At 38.8% G+C, this 23,699-nt stretch overlaps 1 protein-coding gene across 10 annotated transcripts in view; it reads left to right on the top strand.

Moving 5' to 3' along the window:
- Nucleotides 1-21,937, top strand: part of KIAA1551 (KIAA1551 ortholog) — a 31,559-nt gene extending 9,622 nt beyond the window's left edge. For 2 of the 10 annotated variants that reach the window (XM_018048334.1, XM_018048335.1), the window contains 5 exons: nucleotides 2,644-2,706; nucleotides 3,172-3,298; nucleotides 12,616-17,617; nucleotides 18,800-18,883; nucleotides 21,212-21,937. In XM_018048334.1, coding sequence (XP_017903823.1) covers nucleotides 12,667-17,617; nucleotides 18,800-18,883; nucleotides 21,212-21,378 — 5,202 coding nt within the window. In that variant the 5' untranslated portion in view covers nucleotides 2,644-2,706; nucleotides 3,172-3,298; nucleotides 12,616-12,666 and the 3' untranslated portion in view covers nucleotides 21,379-21,937. Of the gene's footprint in view, nucleotides 1-1,702; nucleotides 2,707-3,171; nucleotides 3,299-12,615; nucleotides 17,618-18,718; nucleotides 18,884-21,211 lie in introns of those variants that run through there. The other 8 variants (XM_018048331.1, XM_018048330.1, XM_018048337.1 and 5 more) reach the window with 6 other exon arrangements.

Genomic DNA, 23,699 nt, shown 5'->3' with positions numbered 1-23,699 from the left:
CCTAAAGTAGGCCTAGCCATGAGAAACCATAAAAGATCCATTTCAGTAGAGCTCTTTCTTTTGGTGGTTGTATGTGCTTGTGCGTAAGATAGGTGTTAATATGATTATTCTTTAAAGGTACGATTTTTAGGTTATTTTTTGGTTTGTAATTTTCTGTGATAAGGCTGATTTTAAAATAAAGGAGGCTTTCCAGTTAAACCATGTTCTTTGCTTTGTATGGATATAGAATATTTTTAAAATATTTACAAGTCTTAATGTTAGTGAGGTCTTCATGAAAATTTTATGTGGAAATGCACAGGCATTGTTACATTTAGTCTACTGCAGCCATTGACTTCTCTTCTTTTTCCTGCTTCACAAATTGATCTTAATTTTGCAGTTTACAGCTTGCTGTTCATTACTTACTCGGCCATGGATTTTAGTGACTTGCTTTCCTCCCACTTTTTCTCAGACCAAGTAATACTAATAATATGTAAGATTTAAATGTAGGGATCGTCAAAGCTAAATTTTTGTCTGTTTTCAGGATAAAAGTTTTTTTTAATTAAGAAATTTGAAAGATTTTTTTTTTGTGATGACACACAGAACATTTCCATGGATTCTCTTTGAAATAGGAGTATATGAATTACGACTGTGAACCACCCCCCGCCAGTGTAGACCCTAGCACTTTAGCAATATCAACACACCCGGACTGCTTGCCTCCCGTCCTGGTGAGGGCCACCTCACCTTATCAGCATCAACAGATTAATATTGCTTGTTCTCCAAACTGTAAAACCGACATTCAGATGGGTGGGTTAGTAGAGCCAAACTTTGTGCCAGCTATATCAAGGATCATTATTTAGGGCTTGCTAATTTACCTATAGCTATTCATAGCTAGGAGCATTCCCTACAGCAGAGTATAAACATGTAGAGCTAGGTGGCTTGCTGGCATGTGCACCCATCACTAGACTGCTTGCTGACCCTTTTACCACTTGACAAAAGTACCTGAACTGTTGAATCCAATCTATAGTAACTGCCAGAGAGCAGACAACCATAAAACTACAAAGCATCCAATGGACAGCTGTGTACTACAACCTAAGGTACTACAGTTTTTTAATCTTTTAAAAATCTCCACTATAAACTAGAAAGGTGGGTGTGTATAGTGTGTTCAAAACTCCTATTTCCTTGTGTGTTTTTTTTTCCCTGCCAATTCTGTTCATTATCAAAAGTGGGGAATTGAAGTCTTTGACTTTGGTGAATTGCCTGTTTTTGACTTGTCTATGTTTTACTTACGTTTTAATGCTCTCTGAAGTGCATATACATAGTTGTCACATATTGGTGGATTGACCCTTTTATGGTTATAAAATGTCCCTCTTTATGTAGAGAAAAATTTTTTGTTTTAGTCTTACTTTTTTCTGATAATGTATATAGTTATTCTGCCTTTCTTGTCATTTTTATCTTTGAATCGAAGGTATACCTATTGAAATATATAGTTGGCTAGCCCTTTTAAAATAATCTGACATTCTGTCATTTGAATTGTTTAATCCACTCACTTTTAGTGAAATTGTTAATATAGTTGGATTTATATCTGCTGTTTATACTTTTTATTTTCTGTCTCATATGTTTTTGTTTCTCACTATTTTCTTTTGCATTAAGTGAATATTTTCTAATGTGTCATTTTAGCTGCTTTAATAATTTTTTCAATGTATATTTTAAAAGTTATTTTATAAAAGCACAGATTACTTTTGAAAGTCATTTTTGGGGGCTTCCCTGGTGACTCAGTGTTAAAGAATCCAATGCAGGAGATGTGGATTCAGTCCCTCGTCTGGGAAGAACCCACATGCTACAGAGTAACATGTGAGAAAGTTCCATAAGGGCCATGGAAAACATCTTTCACAAATTCTAGAAGCCCTATGACTAGCCTATGTGCATCACAGCTTTTGAGCCTGTGCTCTGAAGCCCAGGAGCAGCAACTGCCCAGCTCATGCGCTGCAGCTACTGAAGCTTGCGTGCCCTGGAGCCCATGCTGCACAAGAGAAGCCACCACAGTGAGAAACCCAAGCACTACAACTAGACAGTAGCCCCCTCACCACAAATAGAGAAGAGCCCTTGCAGCAACAAAGACGTACCATAGCCAAAAACAATAAAGAAAATTATCTTTAAAAATCATTTTTGTTTCTATCTTTAAGGGTGTTAAGTAAGCATCCTAAAATCTGATTTGTTGTATTTGTGATTTTACATTATTTTAATGCCATAGCTCAAGGCAGCCATGTGGGATCTTAGTTCCTTGACCAAGTATCAAACCCAGGCCCCAAACAGGGAAAGTGCTGTCCTAACATCTGGACCACAGGGAATTCCCAGAGGTAGGATTTTAAATACAGAGATTTGATACTGTAAATACAGATTACATTTGCAAGGCTGTGATATTATAGATTTGGTGATAGTACGGTGGCAGATAGTGCTATTTTTTTTTTTCCCCTCTGAAATATAAGCCCCTGAGTAGCGGGAGCAGGTTTATGGGTTGGTGTCTCTGGGGAGCAGGGAGGAGAGAATAGTGGGAAAAATAAAACTACTTTAAAGTTTCAGCAAAATAAAATAGAATTGTTGTTCACCTGTTGATGTTTGTATAAACTCAATCCGTTGGCTTGTGTGATTTCCCCCACCTCCCAGATAACTTTGGCTACTCCTGTGCAGAGAGGTTCTTGAAGTTCAGCCTTCGTTGGAATTTGTTAGGTAAGTGCCATGGCTGTCACAAGTTGGGGGTGATCAGAGGGTATGGAGATTTGGGGGCAAAAGTTTTTTTCCAAGAAAAAGTTAAATGATACACCATTGAAATCCTGACTCTGGTAATCTCCATTAAAGTATATTTTGAAATATCTAAGAATGTATTATATCCAGAAGTAGAAACTGTAGTCAGGAAAAAGATCAGAAAACTTCGAACTCCTTCCGTTTTGTGGGGGGTGGGTGGCACACCAAGCAGCATGTAGGATCTTGGTTCCCAGATGAGGGATGGAGCTTGCAGCCCTACAGTGGAAGTGCAGAGTCTTCACCTTTGGACTCCCAGGAAATTCCCGTAACTCCTTCTAATTTAATTAGTTCAATGTTGAGTTTTTCTGTGCCAGCACGAGAGGTGGAGTGGGGGAGGAAATCCGACAACCCCAAATTACTCGTAAAGAGCATTTTTCTTCCTACTCATAGGCTCTTTTGGAGAAAGGATTGGCAGTCCACTCCAGAATTCTTGCCTGGAGAATCCCATGGACAGAGGAGCCTAGTGAGCCACAGTCTGTGGGTTTGCAAAGAGTCGGACACGACAGAGCGACTAATGGTACACTACTGTAGGCTGTTATTAGTCTGCCAGGACTGCTCTGACAAAATGACCACAGTTTCGTCATTTTTTTCATCAGCTGAGCTTAAACAATAAATTTCTTACAGTTCTAGAGTCTGGAAGTCTAAGATAAAAGTTTCTGGTTTCTTCTGAGGTCTCTCTTCTTGGCTTGTAGACAGCTATCTGTTTATGTCTCCTTACATGGTCTTTTCTTGTGTGTGCATGTTCAGTTTGGTTCCGACTCTTTGCAACCCCATGAATCGCAGCACGTCAGGCCTCCCTCTCCATCCCCAACTCCTGGAGTTCACTCAGATTCACGTCCATCGAGTCCGTGATGCCATCCAGCCATCTCATCCTCTGCCGTCCCCTTCTCCTCCTGCCCGCAATCCCTCCCAACATCAAAGTCTTTTCCAATGAGTCAACTCTTCGCATGAGGTAGCCAAAGTACTCGACTTTCAGCTTTAGCATCATTCCTTCCAAAGAGCACCCAGGGCTGATCTCCTTTAGGATGGACTGGTTGGATCTCCTTGCAGTCCAAGGGACTCTCAAGAGTCTTCTCCAACACCACAGTTCAAAAGCATCAATTCTTTGGTGCTCAGCCTTCTTCACAGTCCAACTCTCACATCCATACATGACTACTGGAAAAACCATAGCCTTGACTAGATGGACCTGTGTTGGCAAACTAATGTCTCTGCTTTTGAATAAGCTGTCTAGGTTGGTCATAACTTTTCTTCCAAGGAGCAAGCGTCTTTTAATTTCATGGCTACAGTCACCGTCTGCAGTGATTTTGGAGCCCCCAAAAATTAAGTCTGACACTGTTTCCACTGTTTGCCCGTCTGTTTCCCATGAAGTGATGGAACCAGATGCCATGATCTTTGTTTTCTGAATGTTGAGCTTTAAGCCAACCTTTTCGCTCTCTCACTTTCATCAAGAGGCTTTTTAGTTCCTCTTCACTTTCTGCCATAAGGGTGGTGTCATCTGCATATCTGAAGTTACTGATATTTCTCCTGGCAATCTTGATTCCAGCTTGTGTTTCTTCCAGTCCAGCATTTCTCATGATGTACTCTGCATAGAAGTTAAATAAGCAGGGTGACAAATTACAGCCTTGACGTACTCCTTTTCATATCTGGAACCAGTCTGTTGTTGCCTGTCCAGTTCTAACTGCTGCTTCCTGACCTGCGTACAGATTTCTCAAGAGGCAGGTTAGGTGGTCTGGTATTCCCATCTCTCTCACAATTTTCCACAGTTTATTGTGATCCACACAGTCAAAGGCTTTAGCATAGTCAATAAAGCAGAAATAGATGTTTTTCTGGAACTCTCTTGCTTTTTCCATGATCCAGCGGATGTTGGCAATTTGATCTCTGGTTCCTCTGCCTTTTCTAAAACCAGCTTGAACATCAGGAAGGTCATGGTTCACGTATTGCTGAAGCCTGGCTTGGAGAATTTTGAGCATTACTTTAAACTAGCATGTGAGATGAGTGCAATTGTGCAGTAGTTTGAGCATTCTTTGGCATTGCCTTTCTTAGGGATTGGAATGAAAACTGACCTTTTCCAGTCCTGTGGCCACTGCTGAGTTTTCCAAATGTGCTGGCATATTGAGTGCAGCACTTTCACAGCATCATCTTTCAGGATTTGAAATAGCTTAACTGGAATGCCATCCCCTCCACTAGCTTTGTTCGTAGTGATGCTTTCTAAGGCCCACTTGACTTCACATTCTAGGATGTCTGGCTCTAGATGAGTGATCATACCATCGTGATTATCTGGGTCGTGAAGATCTTTTTTGTACAGTTCTGGGTATTCTTGCCACCTCTTCTTAATATCTTCTGCTTCTGTTAGGTCCAGACCATTTCTGTCCTTTATCAAGCCCATCTTTGCATGAAATATTCCCTTGGTATCTCTAATTTTCTTGAAGAGATCTCTAGTCTTTCCCATTGTGTGCATGTACCTGGTGCCTTTCTTGTAAGGTCACTAATCCTGTTGGATTAAGGTCCTAACCCTTTTGACCTCATTTAACCTTAATTGCCTTCCTGAGAGCCTATCTCCAAATACAATCACACTGGAGGATGTGACTTCAATATATGAATTTAGAGGGGACAGAATTCATCCTGTAACAGTGTCCTACCCCCCCAAGCTCACATAAGAAATAGGGAATTATTGGGAATTCACCATCAATATTTTCAGTACTGCTGTTTGTTTATGGCTGCACTGGGTCTTCTGGCTGTGAATGGGATTTCTCTAGTTGTAGTGTGCGGCCTTCTCATCATGGTGGATTCTCTTATTGCAGACCATGGACTCTGGGTATGCACGGGCTCAGAAGTTGCAGTGCATGGGCTTCGTTCCCCTGTGGCATGTGGAATTTTCCTACACCAGGGATCAAACTCCTTTCCCTGCATTGGCAAGTGGATTTTTAACCACTGGACCACTAGGGAAGTCTTAAAGCTTTTTAGTTTGTATTATACTTCTCCCTGGTCACTTGTCTTATTCAAGGAGCTTTGCTGAGAGAAGGCCTATGAGGAAAATATAGCTCTTTCTTCTTAGCACCTGTTTTTAAACCAAAATATATGCTGTCTTGATGGATACGGATGATCTGGTTCCCTGACAAATTAAAATCTCTAAGAGAGGAGGTTTCTTTAGTACCTTGATCAAATGACAGGTCAGGACACACAGATTTCACAAGGCCTTGAAAGGCTCCCTCCTATTACATTGTGTGTGTGAGTGAGTCAGTCATGTCTGACTCTTCATGATCCCATGAACTGCAGCCCACCAGTCTCCTCTGTCCATGAAGTTCTCTAGGGCAAGAATACTGGAATGGGTTGCTATTCCCTTCTCTCCAGGGATCTTCCCAACCCAGGGATTGAACCTGGGTCTCTTGCATTTCATGCAGATTCTTTACCCTCTGAACCATCAGGAAAGACTATTTAGTTATGAGCAAATACAAAAGTAAACATATATATTCCCAAGAATAATACACATAAAACCAAAACTTGTTCCTTCTTCAATCTAGTTTGAGTGCACTATGATCCATAATGTAATAGATCTAAAAGATCTACAGATTGTTTTGGACATTCTACATAACTGATATGAATTGTTTGTTGTATATTTTCCTTCTCAATTCTTAACACTTTTTATGATCTTCAGTGCAACAATGAACAGAAGTGGGTGATAGTGGCGCCTTTATTTAAATTGTTTTATTACTAATAACATTACTGTTTGCTAGTCTAAATTTTTTAAAAGTTACCATTTATCAAAATTAAGGAAACTTCTGTTTTTTGTTTCATACAATTGTCCTTTTAATGAATTGTTCTTAGTCAGTTCAGTTGCCCAGTTGTTTCTGTTTGAGACCCCATGGACTGTCGCATGCCAGGCTTCCCTGTCCATCACCAACTTCCAAAGCTTGCTCAAACTCATGTCCGTCAAGTTGGTGATACCGTCCAACCATCTCATCCTCTGTCGCCCCCTTCTCCTTCTGCCTTCAATCTTTCCCAGCGTGAGGGTCTTTTCCAATGAGTCAGTTCTTTGTATCAGGTGTCTTGGTTGGTCATAGCTTTTTTTCCAAGGAATAAGTGTCTTTTAGTTTCGTGGCTGCAGTCACCATCTGCAGTGATTTCGGAGCCCAAGAAAATACAGTCTGTCACTGTGTCCTAAGCTCACATTTTGCTTAGGATTGTTGCGTTTGTTTCTGAGAGATTGACACCTTAATTGTCTTTCTTTTCAGCTTTGGTATCAGAGACTCAGTAAATAAGTTATGAAGTGTCCCCTCTTTTAAAGAGATAGTATTTTTATTATGTCAACTCTGGTTAAGGTATGTTTTTTTCAAGGAATTTCTCTATTCCACTTAAATTTTAAATGTTTTAAAATTAGTTAATAAATACACTATCATTTTAATGTCTATAGGGTCTAGTGATACTCTCATTTCCCAATACAGGGTTTTTTTTAATGACCAGTGTTGACAGAGGCTTATTAGTTTTTATTCTTCACCAACTTGTGACTTGTTTATCTCTGTTTTCATTATTTATTTCACTCTGTCTTTTCCTTGGATTAATTTGTCATTCTTAAATTTATATGATTATCTCCCAGTCTTTTTTTTTTAAACATACATCAACTCATTTTATTTCTCCTTTATTGACTTCTCTCTCTGTTTCACATGTCCAGCAAATTCTGTGATTTCCTCCTTCACAACATACACAGACTCTAATCATTCCTCACCACCTCCTCCACAGTCTCCCAGTCTTCTATTAAATAAATCAAGTCTTATCTTAATATAAGGATGGGACCTGTTATGGACTGAACTGTGTTTCTTGTCCTCTATTCCTACCTTCCCACCAAATGTATATATTGAAGCTCTAACCTCAGTGAGACTTTTAGAGATGGGGCCTTTAAGGGAGATAATTAAGGTTTAATGAGGTCATAAAGTGTTGTGGTCTTTTACAGACCAGGACCTGGGGACTGGAGTAAACGAAAAGAAAGAGAAGGAGCATTATCCCTCGGGTTATGTGGAAAACCAGTAAAGCCCATACATAGGACTTACACCACTCACGGAGGCCCACAGTGTCCTCTCAAGGAGGTCTTGAAAGCCCAGTTGGGCGAGAAAGTGAGATCGGTAGGATTCCACGCTCTGAAGAACTATCCAGAGACAGAAAGAAGGACGTGGGGGACCCAAGTCTCTAGTGAAACAAGGGTATTTTATTAGCAGAAATGCATGCTTATATATCTTCAGTAAAATGATTACTCAGCCGTTAAAAAGAATGAAATTCCACCAGTTGCAACAAAATGGATAGTCTATTAAGTACAAGGTCGCTGAAGGGAGTCCCTGAAGGGAATTGAAACAGGTGCTCTTTCTGGTGATCTCAGTCATGAGAACTGTGTGCAGCTCTACTCATTCCTGTATTCCAGGAACTGATAAGGAACAGAGAGTCCTTGAGAAATGGCACACAAAGAAAGGAAATGCAAGATACTGGATCCCTTAAAGTTAAATGTCCCTGACAACAAGGGTGGAATCTTCTTCAGTAGGACTGATATCCTATTGGATATTTAGAGGAAGAGACACCAGAGCCCACTGCATTGTTTATTTCTGAATTACTGGCAATTTCCTAGTTCCTTCTACAATTTCTAGATTAATTCCACTGTGAATTAATCTGAAATATCCTTCAAAAATAAGATCTGTTTATGTCCTTGCAATATGGTCAATATTGGTAAAAATTCCATGTGTTCTTGGAGGGAATGTGTATTCTGCAGTTGTTTGACATACTGTTAATATGTTTGAGTCAAATTTGTTTACCCTGTCATTTAATGCAGTTGTGTGTGTGTACACACATGCACACACGCACTCATTCATGTCTGACTTTGTGACCTCATGGACTGTAGCTCACCAGGCACCTCTGTCGATGGAATTTTCCAAGCAAGAACACTGCAGTAGGTTGCCATTTCCTTCTCCAGGGGATCTTCCTGACCTAAGGATTGAATTCATGTCTCTTGCGTCTACTATATTGCCAGGCGGGTGTTCTTTTAACCAGCTGAGCCATCAGGGAATCCCATTATGGTTACAGATTTGTCCGTTTTTTAGATATGTCCATGTAAGTGTTCTGGAGAAGGAAATGGCAACACCACTCCAGTATTCTTGCCTGGAAAATCCCGTGGATCCTGGTGGGCTATAGTCCCCGGAGGTCACAAAGAGTCGGACACGACTGAGTGACTTCACTTCACTTCATGTAAGTGTTGGTGAGAGTATGATTTATTTCAATCTGTTTGGAAGGCAGTTTGTCACTGATTATGAAAACAATTCTAATGTCTTTTGAATTTCACTTCTGGAAATTTCCAGGAACATTTAGCACAAATATAAAAGCATAAATACATGCTTTAGTGTAGGATAGTTTATAAGTAAAAACACCTAAGAAAACCAAATATTCATCAATAGAGAAATGGTTAAATATTGATCCACTCAAAAGGGGAATGTTTATGCAGACAGTGAATAGGTATATGTGTAGTGGAATGATAAGATGTCCTAGTTATAGGGATGAAAATCAGGCAAACTGTAAGCAGCATGTTTGGTAGGATTCTGTTTTCAAAGAATGAGATTTTATGCTTTGGTGATTTTTCTGTATAGAAATTTTCTGAAAGAAAAGTTAACAGTAGTAGATAGCCCTAGGGAGTTAGACATTGGAGATGAACAGTAGTAGTAAAGACTTTATAGTATATGCTTGATTATGTTTTTAATTTTTTTACAGTGATTATGGGTATCTTAGAATAAAGAGCCGGTTAAAATAAATATATACAGAAAGTAATTGTCTCTTAAGTGTAGCAAAAAAATTGCTAATTATATTGAGTAGAATGAGTTTCTGTTCAGTTCAGTTCAATCGCTTAGTCGTGTCTGACTCTTTGCAAGCCCATGAATCGCAGAAGGCCAGGCCTCCCTGTCCATCACCGACTCCCGGAATTCATTCAGATTCACGTCCATCGAGTCAGTGATGCCATCCAGCCATCTCATCCTCTGCCGTCCCCTTCTCCTCCTGCCCCCAATCCCTCCAAGCATCAGAGTCTTTTCCAATGAGTCAACTCTTCGCATGAGGTGGCCAAAGTACTGGACTTTCTGCTTTAGTATCATTCCTTCCAAAGAAATCCCAGGGCTGATCTCCTTCAGAATGCACTGGTTGGATCTCCTTGCAGTCCAAGGAACTCTCAAGAGTCTTCTCCAACACCGCAGTTCAAAAGCATCAATTCTTCAGCGCTCAGCCTTCTTCACAGTCCAACTCTCACATCCATACGTGACCACTAGAAAAACCATAGCCTTGACTAGACGGACCTTAGTCGGCAAAGTAATATCTCTGCTTTTGAATATGCTATCTAGGTTGGTCATAAATGTTCTTCCAAGGAGTAAGCGTCTTTAATTGCATGGCTGCAGTCACCATCTGCAGTGATTTTAGAGCCCCCCAAAATAAAGTCTGACACTGTTTCCACTGTTTCCCATCTATTTCCCATGAAGTGATGGGACCGGGTGCCATTCACTCTCCAATTTCACTTTCATCAAGAGGCTTTTTAGTTCCTCTTCACTTTCTACCATAAGGGTGGTATCATCTGCATATCTGAGGTTATTGATATTTCTCCCGGAAATCTTGATTCCAGCTTGTGTTTCTTCCAGTCCAGCATTTCTCATGATGTACTCTGCATAGAAGTTAAATAAGCAGAGTGACAATATACAGCCTTGACATACTCCTTTTCCTATTTGGAACCAGTCCATTGTTCCATGTCCAGTTCTAACTGCTGCTTCCTGACCTGCGTACAGATTTCTCAAGAGGCAGGTCAATTCCCATCTCTCTCAGAATTTTCCACAGTTTATTGTGATCCACACAGTCAGAGGCTTTGGTGTAGTCAATAAAGCAGAAATAGATGTTTTTCTGGAACTCTCTTGGCGTTTTGCATGATCCAGCGGATGTTGGCAATTTGATCTCTGGTTCCTCTGCCTTTTCTAAAACCAGCTTGAACATCAGGAAGTTCATGGTTCATGTATTGCTGAAGCCTGGCTTGGAGAATTTTGAGCATTACTTTAAACTAGCATGTGAGATGAGTGCAATTGTGCAGTAGTTTGAGCATTCTTTGGCATTGTCTGTCTTTGGGATTGGAATGAAAACTGACCTTTTCCAGTCCTGTGGCCACTGCTGAGTTTTCCAAATGTGCTGACATATTGAGTGCAGTACTTTCATAGCGTCATCTTTCAGGATTTGAAACAGCTCAACTGGAATTCCATCCCCTCCACTAGCTTTGTTCGTAGTGATGCTTTCTAAGGCCCACTTGACTTCACATTCTAGGATGTCTGGCTCTAGGTGAGTGATCACATCATCGTGATTATCTGGGTCGTGAAGATCTTTTTTGTACAGTTCTTCTGTGTATTCTTGCTACCTCTTCTTAATATCTTCTGCTTCTGTTAGGTCCAGACCATTTCTGTCCTTTATCGAGCCCATCTTTGCATGAAATGTTCCCTTGGTATCTCTAATTTTCTTGAAGAAATCTCTAGTCTTTCCCATTCTGCTCTTTTCCTCTATTTCTTTGCATTGATCACTGAAGAAGGCTTTCTTATCTCTTGCTATTCTTTGGAACTCTGCATTCAGATGCTTATATCTTTCCTTTTCTCCTTTGTTTTTCGCCTCTCTTCTTTTCACAGCTCTTTGTAAGGCCTCCCCAGACAGCCATTTTGCTTTTTTTTGCATTTCTTTTCCATGGGGATGGTCTTGATCCCTGTCTACTGTACAATGTCACGAACCTCATTCCATAGTTCATGAGGCACTCTATCAGATCTAGGCCGTTAAATCTATTTCTCACTTCCACTGTATAATCATAAGGGATTTGATTTAGCTCATACCTAAATGGTCTAGCGGTTTTCCCCACTTTCTTCAATTTAAGTCTGAATTTGGTAATAAGGAGTTCATGATCTGAGCCACAGTCAGCTCCCGGTCTTGTTTTTGTTGACTGTATAGAGCTTCTCCATCTTTGCCTGCAAAGAATATAATCAATCTGATTTCAGTGTTGACCGTCTGGTGATGTCCATGTGTAGAGTCTTGTCTTGTGTTGTTGGAAGAGGGTGTTTGCTATGACCAGTGCATTTTCTTGACAAAACTCTATTAGTCTTTGCCCTGCTTCATTCCGCATTCCAAGACCAAATTTGCCTGTTACTCCAGGTGTTTCTTGACTTCCTACTTTTGCATTCCAGTCCCCTATAATGAAAAGGACATCTTTTTGGGGTGTTAGTTGTAAAAGGTCTTCTAGGTCTTCATAGAACCGTTCAACTCCAGCTTCTTCAGTGTTACTGGTTTGGGCATAGACTTGGATAACTGTGATATTGAATGGTTTGCCTTGGAAACGAACAGAGATCATTCTGTCGTTTTTGAGATTGCATCCAAGTACTGCATTTCGAACTTTTGTTGACCATGATGGCTACTCCATTTCTTCTGAGGGATTCCTGCCCGCAGTAGTAGATGTAATGGTCATCTGAGTTAAATTCACCCATTCCAGTCCATTGTAGTTCGCTGATTCCTAGAATGTTGACGTTCACTCTTGCCGTCTCTTGTTTGACCACTTCCAGTTTGCCTTGATTCATGGACCTGACATTCTAGGTTCCTATGCAACACCACCAAAAATTTTATTGAGATTTTCCATATATTGTTACATCTTCCTTTGCTCTTTATCTTACGTGAATTGAAGATGAAGCTTTGTCTAGTGTGAGGTAAGGAATTTTGTTTGACATGGTCAGCATTAGTAATAAAGGTAAGCTGAGAAAATTATCTTAAAAATTCAGCTTTTTAATAAAAGATGTTTATTTCCTACAGATTCCTGGCATTCAAAACAGTTGGCTTTTAACACACTGATACTGCATCAACATGACAATGAATTGGAATGCAAAACCAGACAGTCTCTCCTTCCCACCCCAGTATCCTAAAAAACAAGCATCTTTTTTGGAGCAAGGACTTAGCACAACATCTCAAAGTTCTTTCCATACTGGAAGTAACCAAGAACCATGCCTATTTCTCAGTAATTCACATCCAGTTTCACAGCCACTGCTCAACATCAGGAATCAGAAGACTCCTCCACAAATCCCTATTTCTGATTTGCATAGTGGAACCATTGTGACTTCACAGACTTCAGTAGAAAGAATAACATATGCAAATGTTAAAGGACCCAAACAACTAAGTCATGATTTGCAGATTTCTTCAGGAGTTACACAAGATGTATGGTTGAACTCGCCAATGGGGAGTTCTACGCTTTCTCATACAGGGGCAACTGTATCTCATCAAACTGGTTTTGGAACGAATATACCCAATGTGCATGCACTACAGAATCAGTTTCTAACATCAGATACTTATTCTATGCAAGTACATGTGATCCCTTCTAATTCTGGAAGAGTTCCTATAAGTTACCAAGGAAACCCAAGACGAAACCTACCTTTGTCAGAGCAACAGGTTGATTGGGCACCTCAGCAAGCATCCAGTGGACTGACTTACCAGGATTACAGACCACTTCCAAAGCAATACAGTTATTCATCACGAAGCTTTTCGCAGGAGCCTACTCTTCAGAAACAAAACCCTATGTCATCTGTATCATTCCAAGTTAAAAATAGTCAGTCTCCAAATCCTGCACTGACATTTAAGTCAAAGCAGATTGCAGCTATACCATCATATCAATATACAGTTACTCAAACTGACAAAAGACCTCCTCCTCCTTATGACTGTAGATATGCAAGCCAGTCTTTGCAGAGTACTCCACGTGTTGTTAAACAATCCTCTATGGAAGTTCCTCAGAGTCAAGAAATGCACTTACCTGAAATGAGGAAAGACTTTTGTAGAGACTTTCAACAGCAGTGGCAAAACCCGAATGAAAATTTCAGTATGATGGGAAGTTCCTGTAACTTGAAAGTAAATACCAGTGTCAATCATTCTTTTAATGAACCTGTTAGGTCATCTGTGACTGGTGCTCAGGCTCTTGCTCAAAATAATCAGGAGAGAAGAGTGGATTCTCAAAATCTAACTTCAAATCAAGTACTGGACACAAGTGTCACAAAAGAGAAGTTAGTGAGGGATATTAAAACATTAGTAGAAATAAAAAAGAAGTTTTCAGATCTTGCAAGGAAAATTAAAATTAATAAAAGTCTCTTGATGGCAGCAGGCTGTATTAAAACACCTAATACCTCTTATAGTGAATCAGCTCAAAATTCTGGATTGTCTTTGAAACAAACTGCCAAAATCCAGTCTGGACCACAACTAACCCTAGTCACTCCAGAGACTGTGGAGGATAAACCACCAACAGGAATGGAATCTGCAGAAGAAACTAATAGACCACATAGTGTGTTGAGTTCCAACCTTCAGAACAGAAATTTTAACCAAGTCAGTTCTGTTTTACTGAATTCTTCCTGTTCAGAAAAGTTGCCAATACCAGAACAAGTCCATGATTCGGAAGCTGTGAATCCTTTAAAGACATCAACTGCTGAGGTAACTCAGGCACCATTACATAACACCCAACTTTCATCAGGAAATTTCGTCAGCGTTGCACAAAATGTGTCAACAAATTCTGAAATAACTTTTCTTCCTCATTCTACATCATCTGAGGAATATATTTCAAAATATCCAAATAAAAATAGGCTAATTCTCAGTTTACTTACTTCTGGAGGTAAAACTCAGAAGAAATTATTAAAAGATAGTAGTGAATGTATTCAAGATTCTAAACTGCATAATTTTGAAATGAATCCAAATACTGAAAACACTGGTAACCAACTGAAAACCATGGAAAATGTAAATCCTCCAAGGACTTGTAATATAAATGCCAAAATTGCAGACACTTCTTGCTTTGAGTATAAATCGTTTAATGGGGTGTCTTCTAACAGTGGCTCTCCCTTTTCCATGGAATTGCTAGCAACATGTCTGTCTTTGTGGAAAAAGCAACCTTCAGAACCTACCAAAGAAAAACAGGATAATGAGTCAAAAACAAACACAACAGCCATTGCAGTTTCAAAGCCTGCGCCCATCTGTGAGAGTAGTCCATTTTCACCTGTGGGAAATTGTCAGAATAAGATAGTAAACACTTCACAAGAAACTATTTCATCAGTGGTAGCACAAAATTATGAGTCTTCAGGAACAACTACTACAAAAGGGATTGCTGTAGTATCACCCTTAATTCTTTCAGATGTCAATACATTGTCTGTGAAAGATACATCTGAAGCTTTACCTGAAACAGCATATCCAGTTATTAAAGAAGGCAGTGTTTGTAGCTTACAAAATAAATTGACAGAAAATACTGCTGTTTTGAAGATTAATGTTAATGAACCAGTAACAAGTACTACAGGCATCACGATTTTCCCACTAATTGAGGACAAGCAAAGTCAGTCAACTAATACTAATTCAGAAGGCACACCTAATACCAGTCAAGGAAAGCACAATGAATCAGAACCAGATATCCAGTGTCCTGTGAGTGATCAGCAAGCCTCATATATTTCAGAGAACAGTAGTAGTGTGGGCAGTGATGTATTACAGATTGGCAGTATTTGTTCTCTTGTTGAAGGTGATACCTCTTATGATTCCCGAATAGCAGAGATATTCAACTTGCTCCCTTTGCAAAAAGCTGAGTCACAGAAACCTCTACCCAATCACCAAATAATGAATAGTAGACAACAAAATGAACATTTCACTGAAAATAAAGACTTTGTCTTTAAAGAAGATGAATTTGTGCAGTGCACAGATGTTTCAAATAAAATAACAGATCAGTCAGAATCACTGCAACCTCCAGCACTGTCGCCTTTGAAATGTGTTGAAGCAAAGAGTGGAATTCTAGAGGAAAGCAGTTTGGAGCATATCACTGAAAATGAAAACATGGCAAATGATACATGTTCATCAGCTGCTATTCAGCAGGATAGTTACCCTCAGGAAGCTGATTTGCCCTGCAGTTATACTGAACAGGATCCTACAACAGATGAAAGTCTCCATGATAAGACATCTATCTTATACCTACATGATCAGCTGTCAGAACTTTTAAAAGAGTTTCCCTATGGTATCGAACCTGTGAACATGCATGAAAGTTCTGTGGTACAGCAGATGGCAGACCAAATCTCCGAAGCTCAAACTTGTGGTAAAACTGATTGTGACTCCAAAGGTTCAACAGACCAGATACAAATTACAATACTAAACACAGATCAGATGAAAGAATTGTTTCCTGAACAGGACGATCAACCCAATGAGGTTGACAAATTGACAGAACCTCAGAAAGAAAAGCCTGTAACAAAGGAAGAGAACCAGTGTGACCCACAGGCACGTGGAGTTGAAGAACATTGTGCTTCTGTACCATTGGATTCAGAAAAAGATGATATCCGTTGCTGTGCTTTGGGGTGGCTCTCTATGGTTTATGAAGGAGTACCTCAATGCCAGTGTAATTCCATTAAGTCAACTTCAGAAGAAAAAAAACAGAAAAATCCATGTTCTCCTTCAGAGGCCAAGAGTTATAAACAAGGAGAGAGAACATCTGACAGAGATGTTCCTGTTGCATTTAACAGTGCTCCAAATAATCCTCCAAAGATTCCTCTTACTTGTCCAGTTGAGAAAAAACATTTTCCTGAAACAAAGCAAAGCAGCAATATAAAAGACAAATCCAAAACAGAAAGTAACAGTTCACTAAGGACAGAGCAAGAATTATCCAGTCAACTTTTATCTAAAGGTGATAAAAAACTGGATTCTTGGCAGAGTCACAAAAGAAAGCGAAATCTGCAATTTCATGAAGAAACTTTTCATTCTGCTAGTAAAATTACAAAATTTTCTCAGGAGAGCCTGCAGAGGAAGTTCATGGCACAAAACTTAGGGCCACTAAAACCAAAGATGAGTTTTTTGACAAGCAAAACTAAAGATTTGAATATGAAGAATGGTTCTTTGGTACAGTCAGTATCACCAGAAAAGAGAAAATTGAAATCAGGAGGCTCTAAACAATCTATGGAAGAAAGGAAATTAGATGAAGGGATCATATTTGATTCAGAGATAAAGAGGAAGAAACATGATAAACAAGAGCAGAATAAAAATGTAGGAGGTGGTGCATTTAAATTCTGTAATTTTTCAACCCCAAATGAAAGAACTTGGATTAAAGAAAAGATAGTATCAAATGTTAAATCCTCGGGCTCTAAGGATAGCTCATCTAAAATGAATAGAGTTCTGTCACCAAAGGAGTATTTATCAAGGCAGAAGCATAAGGAAGCATTGAAGAAAAACTATCTGAAAGATTGTGATTCGCAGCATATGAGGCCCGGTAAACTTTCTGTGCAAGTGGAAAGTTCTGGGAAATCAAATGAGAGGCCCAATGGCAGTGTACAGACCTGCAAGGAATCATTAAGTATTGGTACCGGCCATGGTAAAAGCATCAAAACCCATCATTCCAAAGAGTCTAAAACATACATTTCAAGGAATATTAAAGGAACAGTTGGTGGAAAGCAGTCTGATAAAATGTGGATTGATAGAACCAAGCTAGACAAAAATTTAAATAATATAAATAATGAAGGTGAATTAAGCCGAATGTCTTCCCAAACAAAGGATCAAAGGAAGCTGTATCTGAACAGAGTTGCATTTAAATGCACTGAACGTGAGCGCATTTGTCTCACAAAATTAGACAATTCACCCAGGAAGCTTAAAGAAAAGAGACCAGAAGGTAAATCTAAGAACCTATTACCTGTGAAAGACACCACAGAAAAACTAAGCATGCTGGAGTTTAAATTATGTCCAGATGGAGTGTTTAAAAATACAAACACTGTTGAAGACCAGAAGGATCTGCAGCACACACCTAGGAAGGAGCAAGCCCCTGTGCAAGGTCCAGTATGACTTTTTTTTGCTGGTGTCTGCAAAAGTGTAATGCATTGTAGGTCAGCAAGTGGCAGAGCACCTCTCGACGTCTGGGTAGCTAGGAAACACGTAAAATTATTTTGCATTTACTGAGGTTTTCTCGGTATGTTGATAGTTCATTGGTCAATATTTGTTTTAAAAGTTTTGCCCCACTTGCTGTAAATTATATTACATGCACATTAATGACAAGGCTTATAAAATTTGCAAGGTTTTCCAAATACAAAAGATCTCCCTTTTCACTAAGGAGTGAAGAACATGCTTTGAGCAGTTATAAAAGTATCAAGTATACATTATTTTAAGTCTTGCTTTTTGTTCAGTTCTTTGGGCTTACAATTTCAGACCCCCAGTGATTTTGAAGTTTTGGTCTAAATATTAATAGCTGTAATTGTTAATGAAGTCTTTTTGTATATACAGAAGTAGTTCGACTTCTTGCCATCTTTGAGTCAGTTGGTGACTATTATATCACTAAGGTTAAAGTGGTATCTTCTCATATACCCCAGAATGGCAATCATATCTGTTCGTTAGCTGAAGGATAGAATTCTCAACATAGTGCAAGATGGAAGGAGAAAATAGGGGACTCAATAAGGAAATATTTAAGGGTGGTGGTTAGTATATGCAAAACATTGTGTTGAGGAAACCCAGATTGGAAAACCCTTTAAAGGATTTGAATGGAAATCTTAGTTTCTCTTGCACTGTTCAGACAGTGTTGGTGTGTATAACGTTACAATGAATAAGTTACTTTTTCTTAGAAGGTATATGGATATGTGAGTATATAGAGTATAAATTTGTATTGATTACACTTGGTTCTTGAAACTAGATTATTAGAATCTGAGAACCTGATTGTAACAGAAATGTTGGGTGTAGCTTCAGCAGTGTGAGATATGTTCTGTGTCATGCCTTTAAGTACATTGACATGTGTTGGTGTTCAGTCCAGGTGAGAGAAACATAATTACATTATCATTATTTTTAATTGTGAGATTCAGTCACCTCATACGGAGAGAGCATTTTTCCAGGCCCTTTTTAGAGTTAATGTGTGAGTATACCTAATGCCTTCTAAAATCTGTTTTAGGCTTACGTGGTTTTCCTTCATTATAGTACTAGAAGAGATGAGTAGCAAAGTCTAGAGATCTGAAAATGAATATTTAAATAGTTTCAGGAATAAAAAGTACAAAAGAAGACTGGTTAAAATGTGTGACTGAGGAGAAAAGGATGCCGGAAGCCAACCAAGAAATAGGTAAAACTATCTATTTGAAGTTTTTATTTTACTTACCTGACACTCATATCTAAACTGGATTATAGTTCTGAAACTGTCGTGAAGCTTGGTTTTTATCCATATTTCTTTTAAAAAATGATTCAGTGTTTGAGTAGTGGGAAGACATTCTCCTATGTTTTCTGTCATGCTTTGGACAGAAAAGTAGTGATCTGTTTCCTTTTAAGAAGAAAATTCTCCCCTTGACTTAGGCAAGGGGTTGGCATACTTTTCCTATGTAAACCATGCCCAATAAATATTAGGTTTTGCAAATCATGTTTCCTAAATACTAGACTTTAACGTTATGATAACATGGAAAAATGGCTGTAAAATAACAAATGAATATGGGCTATATTCCAATTAAAGTTTACTAAAACTTGTAGAGGCTGGGCTTGGCCCACATGCCTATTAGCCTACCCTCAGTTAGATTTATTTGCAAATTAATTTAATTTTCAAAACCAAGTAGACAAAGATTCATATTTATCAGTGAGAGGTTAGATCATTTGATTAAAGTTACATAGCAGCAATAAAGAGAAGCAAGAGAGGAAGTGTGACAAAGGTTTATTATTGTTGTTTAGTTGCTAAGGTGTGTCCAACTCTTTTGCAACCTCATGGATGATAGCCTACTAGGCTCCTCTGTCCATGGAATTTCCCAGGCAGGGATACTGGAGTGGGTTGTCATTTTCTTCTCCAGGGGATCTTCCAGACCCAGGGATCAAACTCATGTCTCCTGCACTGGCAGGTGGATTCTTTACTGCTGAGCCATCAGGGAAGCCCACAGAAGAGTTAAAAAACAAATATATATAAACAGGCATGTATAATTTGAGTCTTCTACATTGAAGATGTGTACAGGACAAAAATTCAGCTGAATCGAATTGAAAGAAAAAGGAAGGAAGTCTTAGTTAGAATAGGAAGACAATGGAAAGTGCAAAAAATGAATTAGTGAGAAAGTAGAAAACACACTCCTAAAGTTGGAACACAGACATGAGAAAGATGTAATGGGTGTGGCAGCTGGGGCGAGAAAGGTTTTTGGAAGTGGGAGGGGACACAACTTGCCTGATTGCCTCGGAGATGAGAGGCATAACTGGAACCTGAGTCCGAAAATACTCAGAAGACAGACACATTCGCAGAGTGACCAGAGAGGCTCAGGAAACGTCATGAGCTAAACAACACACAAGAAGATAACTGCAGACAGGATGAGCAATAAACTGAAGGTGGGACATCAGTGCTCAGGTTCATGATGAAAAAGACACAGACCAGGGCCCAGAGAAGAGCTGCATGCAGCAGGGTGAGAGGAAAGCTAAGAAACAAGTTTGGAGCTCTGTCAAAAGTCTAATGAGACTTAAGAAAATCATGAAAAAGCATACCAAGATGAAGAGGCTAGAGAACTAGAACAAGCTTAAAGCAAAGGTTTTCAGTTCTTAAAAATACATTTTAGATAAGTGACAGTAAATTTGGTGGCAAAGGTTGGCATGTAAATGGAGCAAGTGGTGAAACTGTCAGGCTGAGGTAGAGGAGGAGATGACAGAATCCAGTGGAAAACCACTTAGAGCCCACCTTAAGGATCAGCATTCAGGACAGAAAACTAATGTGGTCAGAGAAGAACTTCAAACATTAAGAATTTAACAGTGACCATACTCTGTTACCTAAAAATGAAGAATAATAATTAAGAGGACAGAGTACTTGACCCATCCAGGCTGAAAGAAGTAAAATAGGACTTTTAATCCAGAAAGGAATGGCTAGAGCAGGAAGCCAAAGTATAGGAACTCAGAATTGGAATAGCTTCTCAGATAAAGAGGTACATTTTAAAATGCACAGAAAGAGGAATAGCTGGCTGGGCCCATCACAAAAAGGATAGTAAGACTAATCATAGCACTATAGTTGAAAGAAACAGAAATACAGATATTTCTTAGAATACCTGATGCATAGTAAGGCCAGAATATGCAAACTGTACTTATATGCGCTCTTTGGAACTGGCTTACCTTGGTTCATTTTATATTGCTAGTTTAGATGGCTGTTAGGAAAGTCACATTCTTAATAGTATGCAAATGACAAAGAGATTTTACTGGGTAGGGGTATAGGTAAAGGAGAATAGCCCTGGTCAGTGAAGATGGGGATGGGGTAGTAAATGACCCCTAAAGGAGAGGCAAGATGTCCTGTTCATATACTTTATAATTCTATAGGTAAAGAGCCATTGTTTGTTACACTTTACTCTTTATTGCAGATAAGAATGCATGTTTTCCCTCTCAATTTATATTGATTGTACTGTTCACTAACATTAAGAGTAACAAAGTAAAATTTTTGTTTCCTTAGATGATAGTGTTTTGGCTAATTCAAGGCTCTCCAAGAGAAACTGCAGTGCAGATGGATTTGAGATACTACAAAACCCAGTAAAAGATTCAAAAGCAATGTTCGAAACCTACAAAAAGCTGTATATGGAGAAGAGAAGCAGAAGTCTTGGTAGCAGTCCTTTAGAATAATTTTGAGACTTTAATTCTTCTGGTGGTTCTGTAATTACCACCAGAAAAATTCTGTTAAATATTTTTCTGGAAATACTCAAGATAGCCATGATAAAATTTCTGAGTCTGGTTACCCCTTAGGTTATACATATCATTGAAATTAATTAAATTGGCTTGAGAACCTTATTTTGTGGGTAACAGACATAAGAAATAGGCGGTATTTGTCAAGGAAACCATAAGCTATTGAATTCTGACATTATTGAACCAAGTGTACCATTATTTTATACAAATCTTGTTTTGAAATGCTAACTATCCATCCTAAGGGAGATTTGTTCCTTATTTAAGGACTAGTTTATTTCCTCTGGGACTGTATTTTTGTTTTTAAAACTTTCTAGCAAAACTTATTTTTTCAGAAATGCTCACTGTGAATGTCGAAGTATATTCTTTAGTATTTTATACTGAATTGTTAACTTTTTGTCGGAAGTCTTGTTTTATACTTGTTAAACTGAATACAGTTTTTGGAATAATGTTTAAACATTACTTTTCATACTTGAAATAAACATTTATTTTTTAAAAACTAGGTTGGAAATGGTTTGATTTTAATTTTGTTGCCTATCCTCACAGCAGCACATTTTAGAAAGGTGTTTTTAAAAGAAATGTTAAATGTTTTCAGGTTTATTCAGAAGAGGAGCAAAAATTTTTCTAGGTTTAGGAAATTTCAAGGAAGGCAAAATAAAATTCTTCAAATGTTACTGGGCTTTACTCTATATGACAACTAGAAGTACAAATTTGTTTTCATAAAACCTTAATGTTACAAAATTTTTAAAATACATTTTAAAATTTTTTCTGGGAGTAGGGAGAAATGGAATATTCATTGGAAGTACTGATGCTGAAGCTGAAGCTCTAATACTTTGGCCCCCTGATGCCAAGACCTGACTCATTAGAAAAGACCCTGATGCTGGGAAAGATTGAAGACAGGAGGGAAAGGGGATGACAGAGGACCAGATGGTTTGATGGTATCACTGATTCAGTAGACATGAGTTTGAACAAGTTCCAGGAGATGGTGAAGGACAGGGAAGCCTGGTGTGCTGCAGTCCATGGGGCTGCAGAGTCAGAAATGACAGACCAACTGAAAAACAAGGGAGAAATGGGGAGTCAATATTCTTAGCACTGCAGACATACGCAGTTTCATAAACATCTGTGAGGTGGTAACTCATTTTTCACAAGTTTTAAAAATACTATCTGAAGAGTTCAGAAGATGGGGCTTATCAAAATATTAAGCAGCATGCTTCCATAGGAAAAGTCACTGTGCTCATCATGAGTTTAAATGTCAGTAGAAGTTTCCGTTAGAAAAGCAAAAGTTGTGAAATGGCATCAGTTGAGGCAATGCAATAGTTCTAGACTAACAGTGGTCCTCATGTTGGTCATTGTCTTCTTTACAGCTGGGATCTCTCCAAAAAGTCTCCCTTAAGAATGTCTTTGATAAAGTAGTGCAAGTTGTTAAGTCTCAACCCCTGAATATACATCTTTTAAATGTCCCAGGAAATAGCAAGCACATATGAACTATATACGTTCCAGAATGATGTAAAGCAAGAGAGATATAAAAGCAATGGTGATATGGTCATTGAGAAGTAGTCCCATGGAACATCGTTTTTACTTGAAGTCATCTGACATGTTTGTCTCAAACTACATCATCCTGATAATTCAAGGTGAATACAAGTATTTGTTGTCAGTGATAAAATTTAAGCTTTCAAAGAAAAATTGGGATTTGGGGAATTTTTTTATCTAAGACCATGCATTTGATAGCATCCCACTACCTGGACCCATATTCAACTCAATGAGAATATTAATGAACATAAGTATTTTTGATACTATACACCAAAGTGCCAGTATTTGGAACATCTATATAGCTTACTGGACCAATATTTCTGATGACCAATGCAAAGAGAAAGAGATCCATTCAAAATGCCAGGTAGACCAGTGGATTTTAATAAAATAATATGAAAATTTATGGTATCAGCTTCTTACCAGCTGAGAAGTAAAGCTAAATTCATTGCCACTAAGGGCTTCCCTGCTGGCTCAGAGGTTAAAGCGTCTGCCTGCAATGCGGGAGACCCGGGTTCTATCCCTGGGTCGGGAAGATCCCCTGGAGAAGGAAATGGCAATCCACTCCAGTATTCTTGCCTGGAGAATCCCATGGACGGAGAAGCTTAGTAGGTTACAGTACATGGGGTCGCAAAGAGACACGACTGAGTGACTTCATCACCACCAAGTCTTTATGAAATAGTTGCTTGTCAACTTTTGATACAGTATCAGGAATGATGCATGATTATCTGAAAAGG

The sequence above is a fragment of the Capra hircus genome, chromosome 5 (genome assembly GCF_001704415.2).
Source record: "Capra hircus breed San Clemente chromosome 5, ASM170441v1, whole genome shotgun sequence".
Lineage (NCBI taxonomy): Eukaryota > Metazoa > Chordata > Mammalia > Artiodactyla > Bovidae > Capra > Capra hircus.
This window is presented reverse-complemented; position numbering and strand designations above follow the sequence as displayed.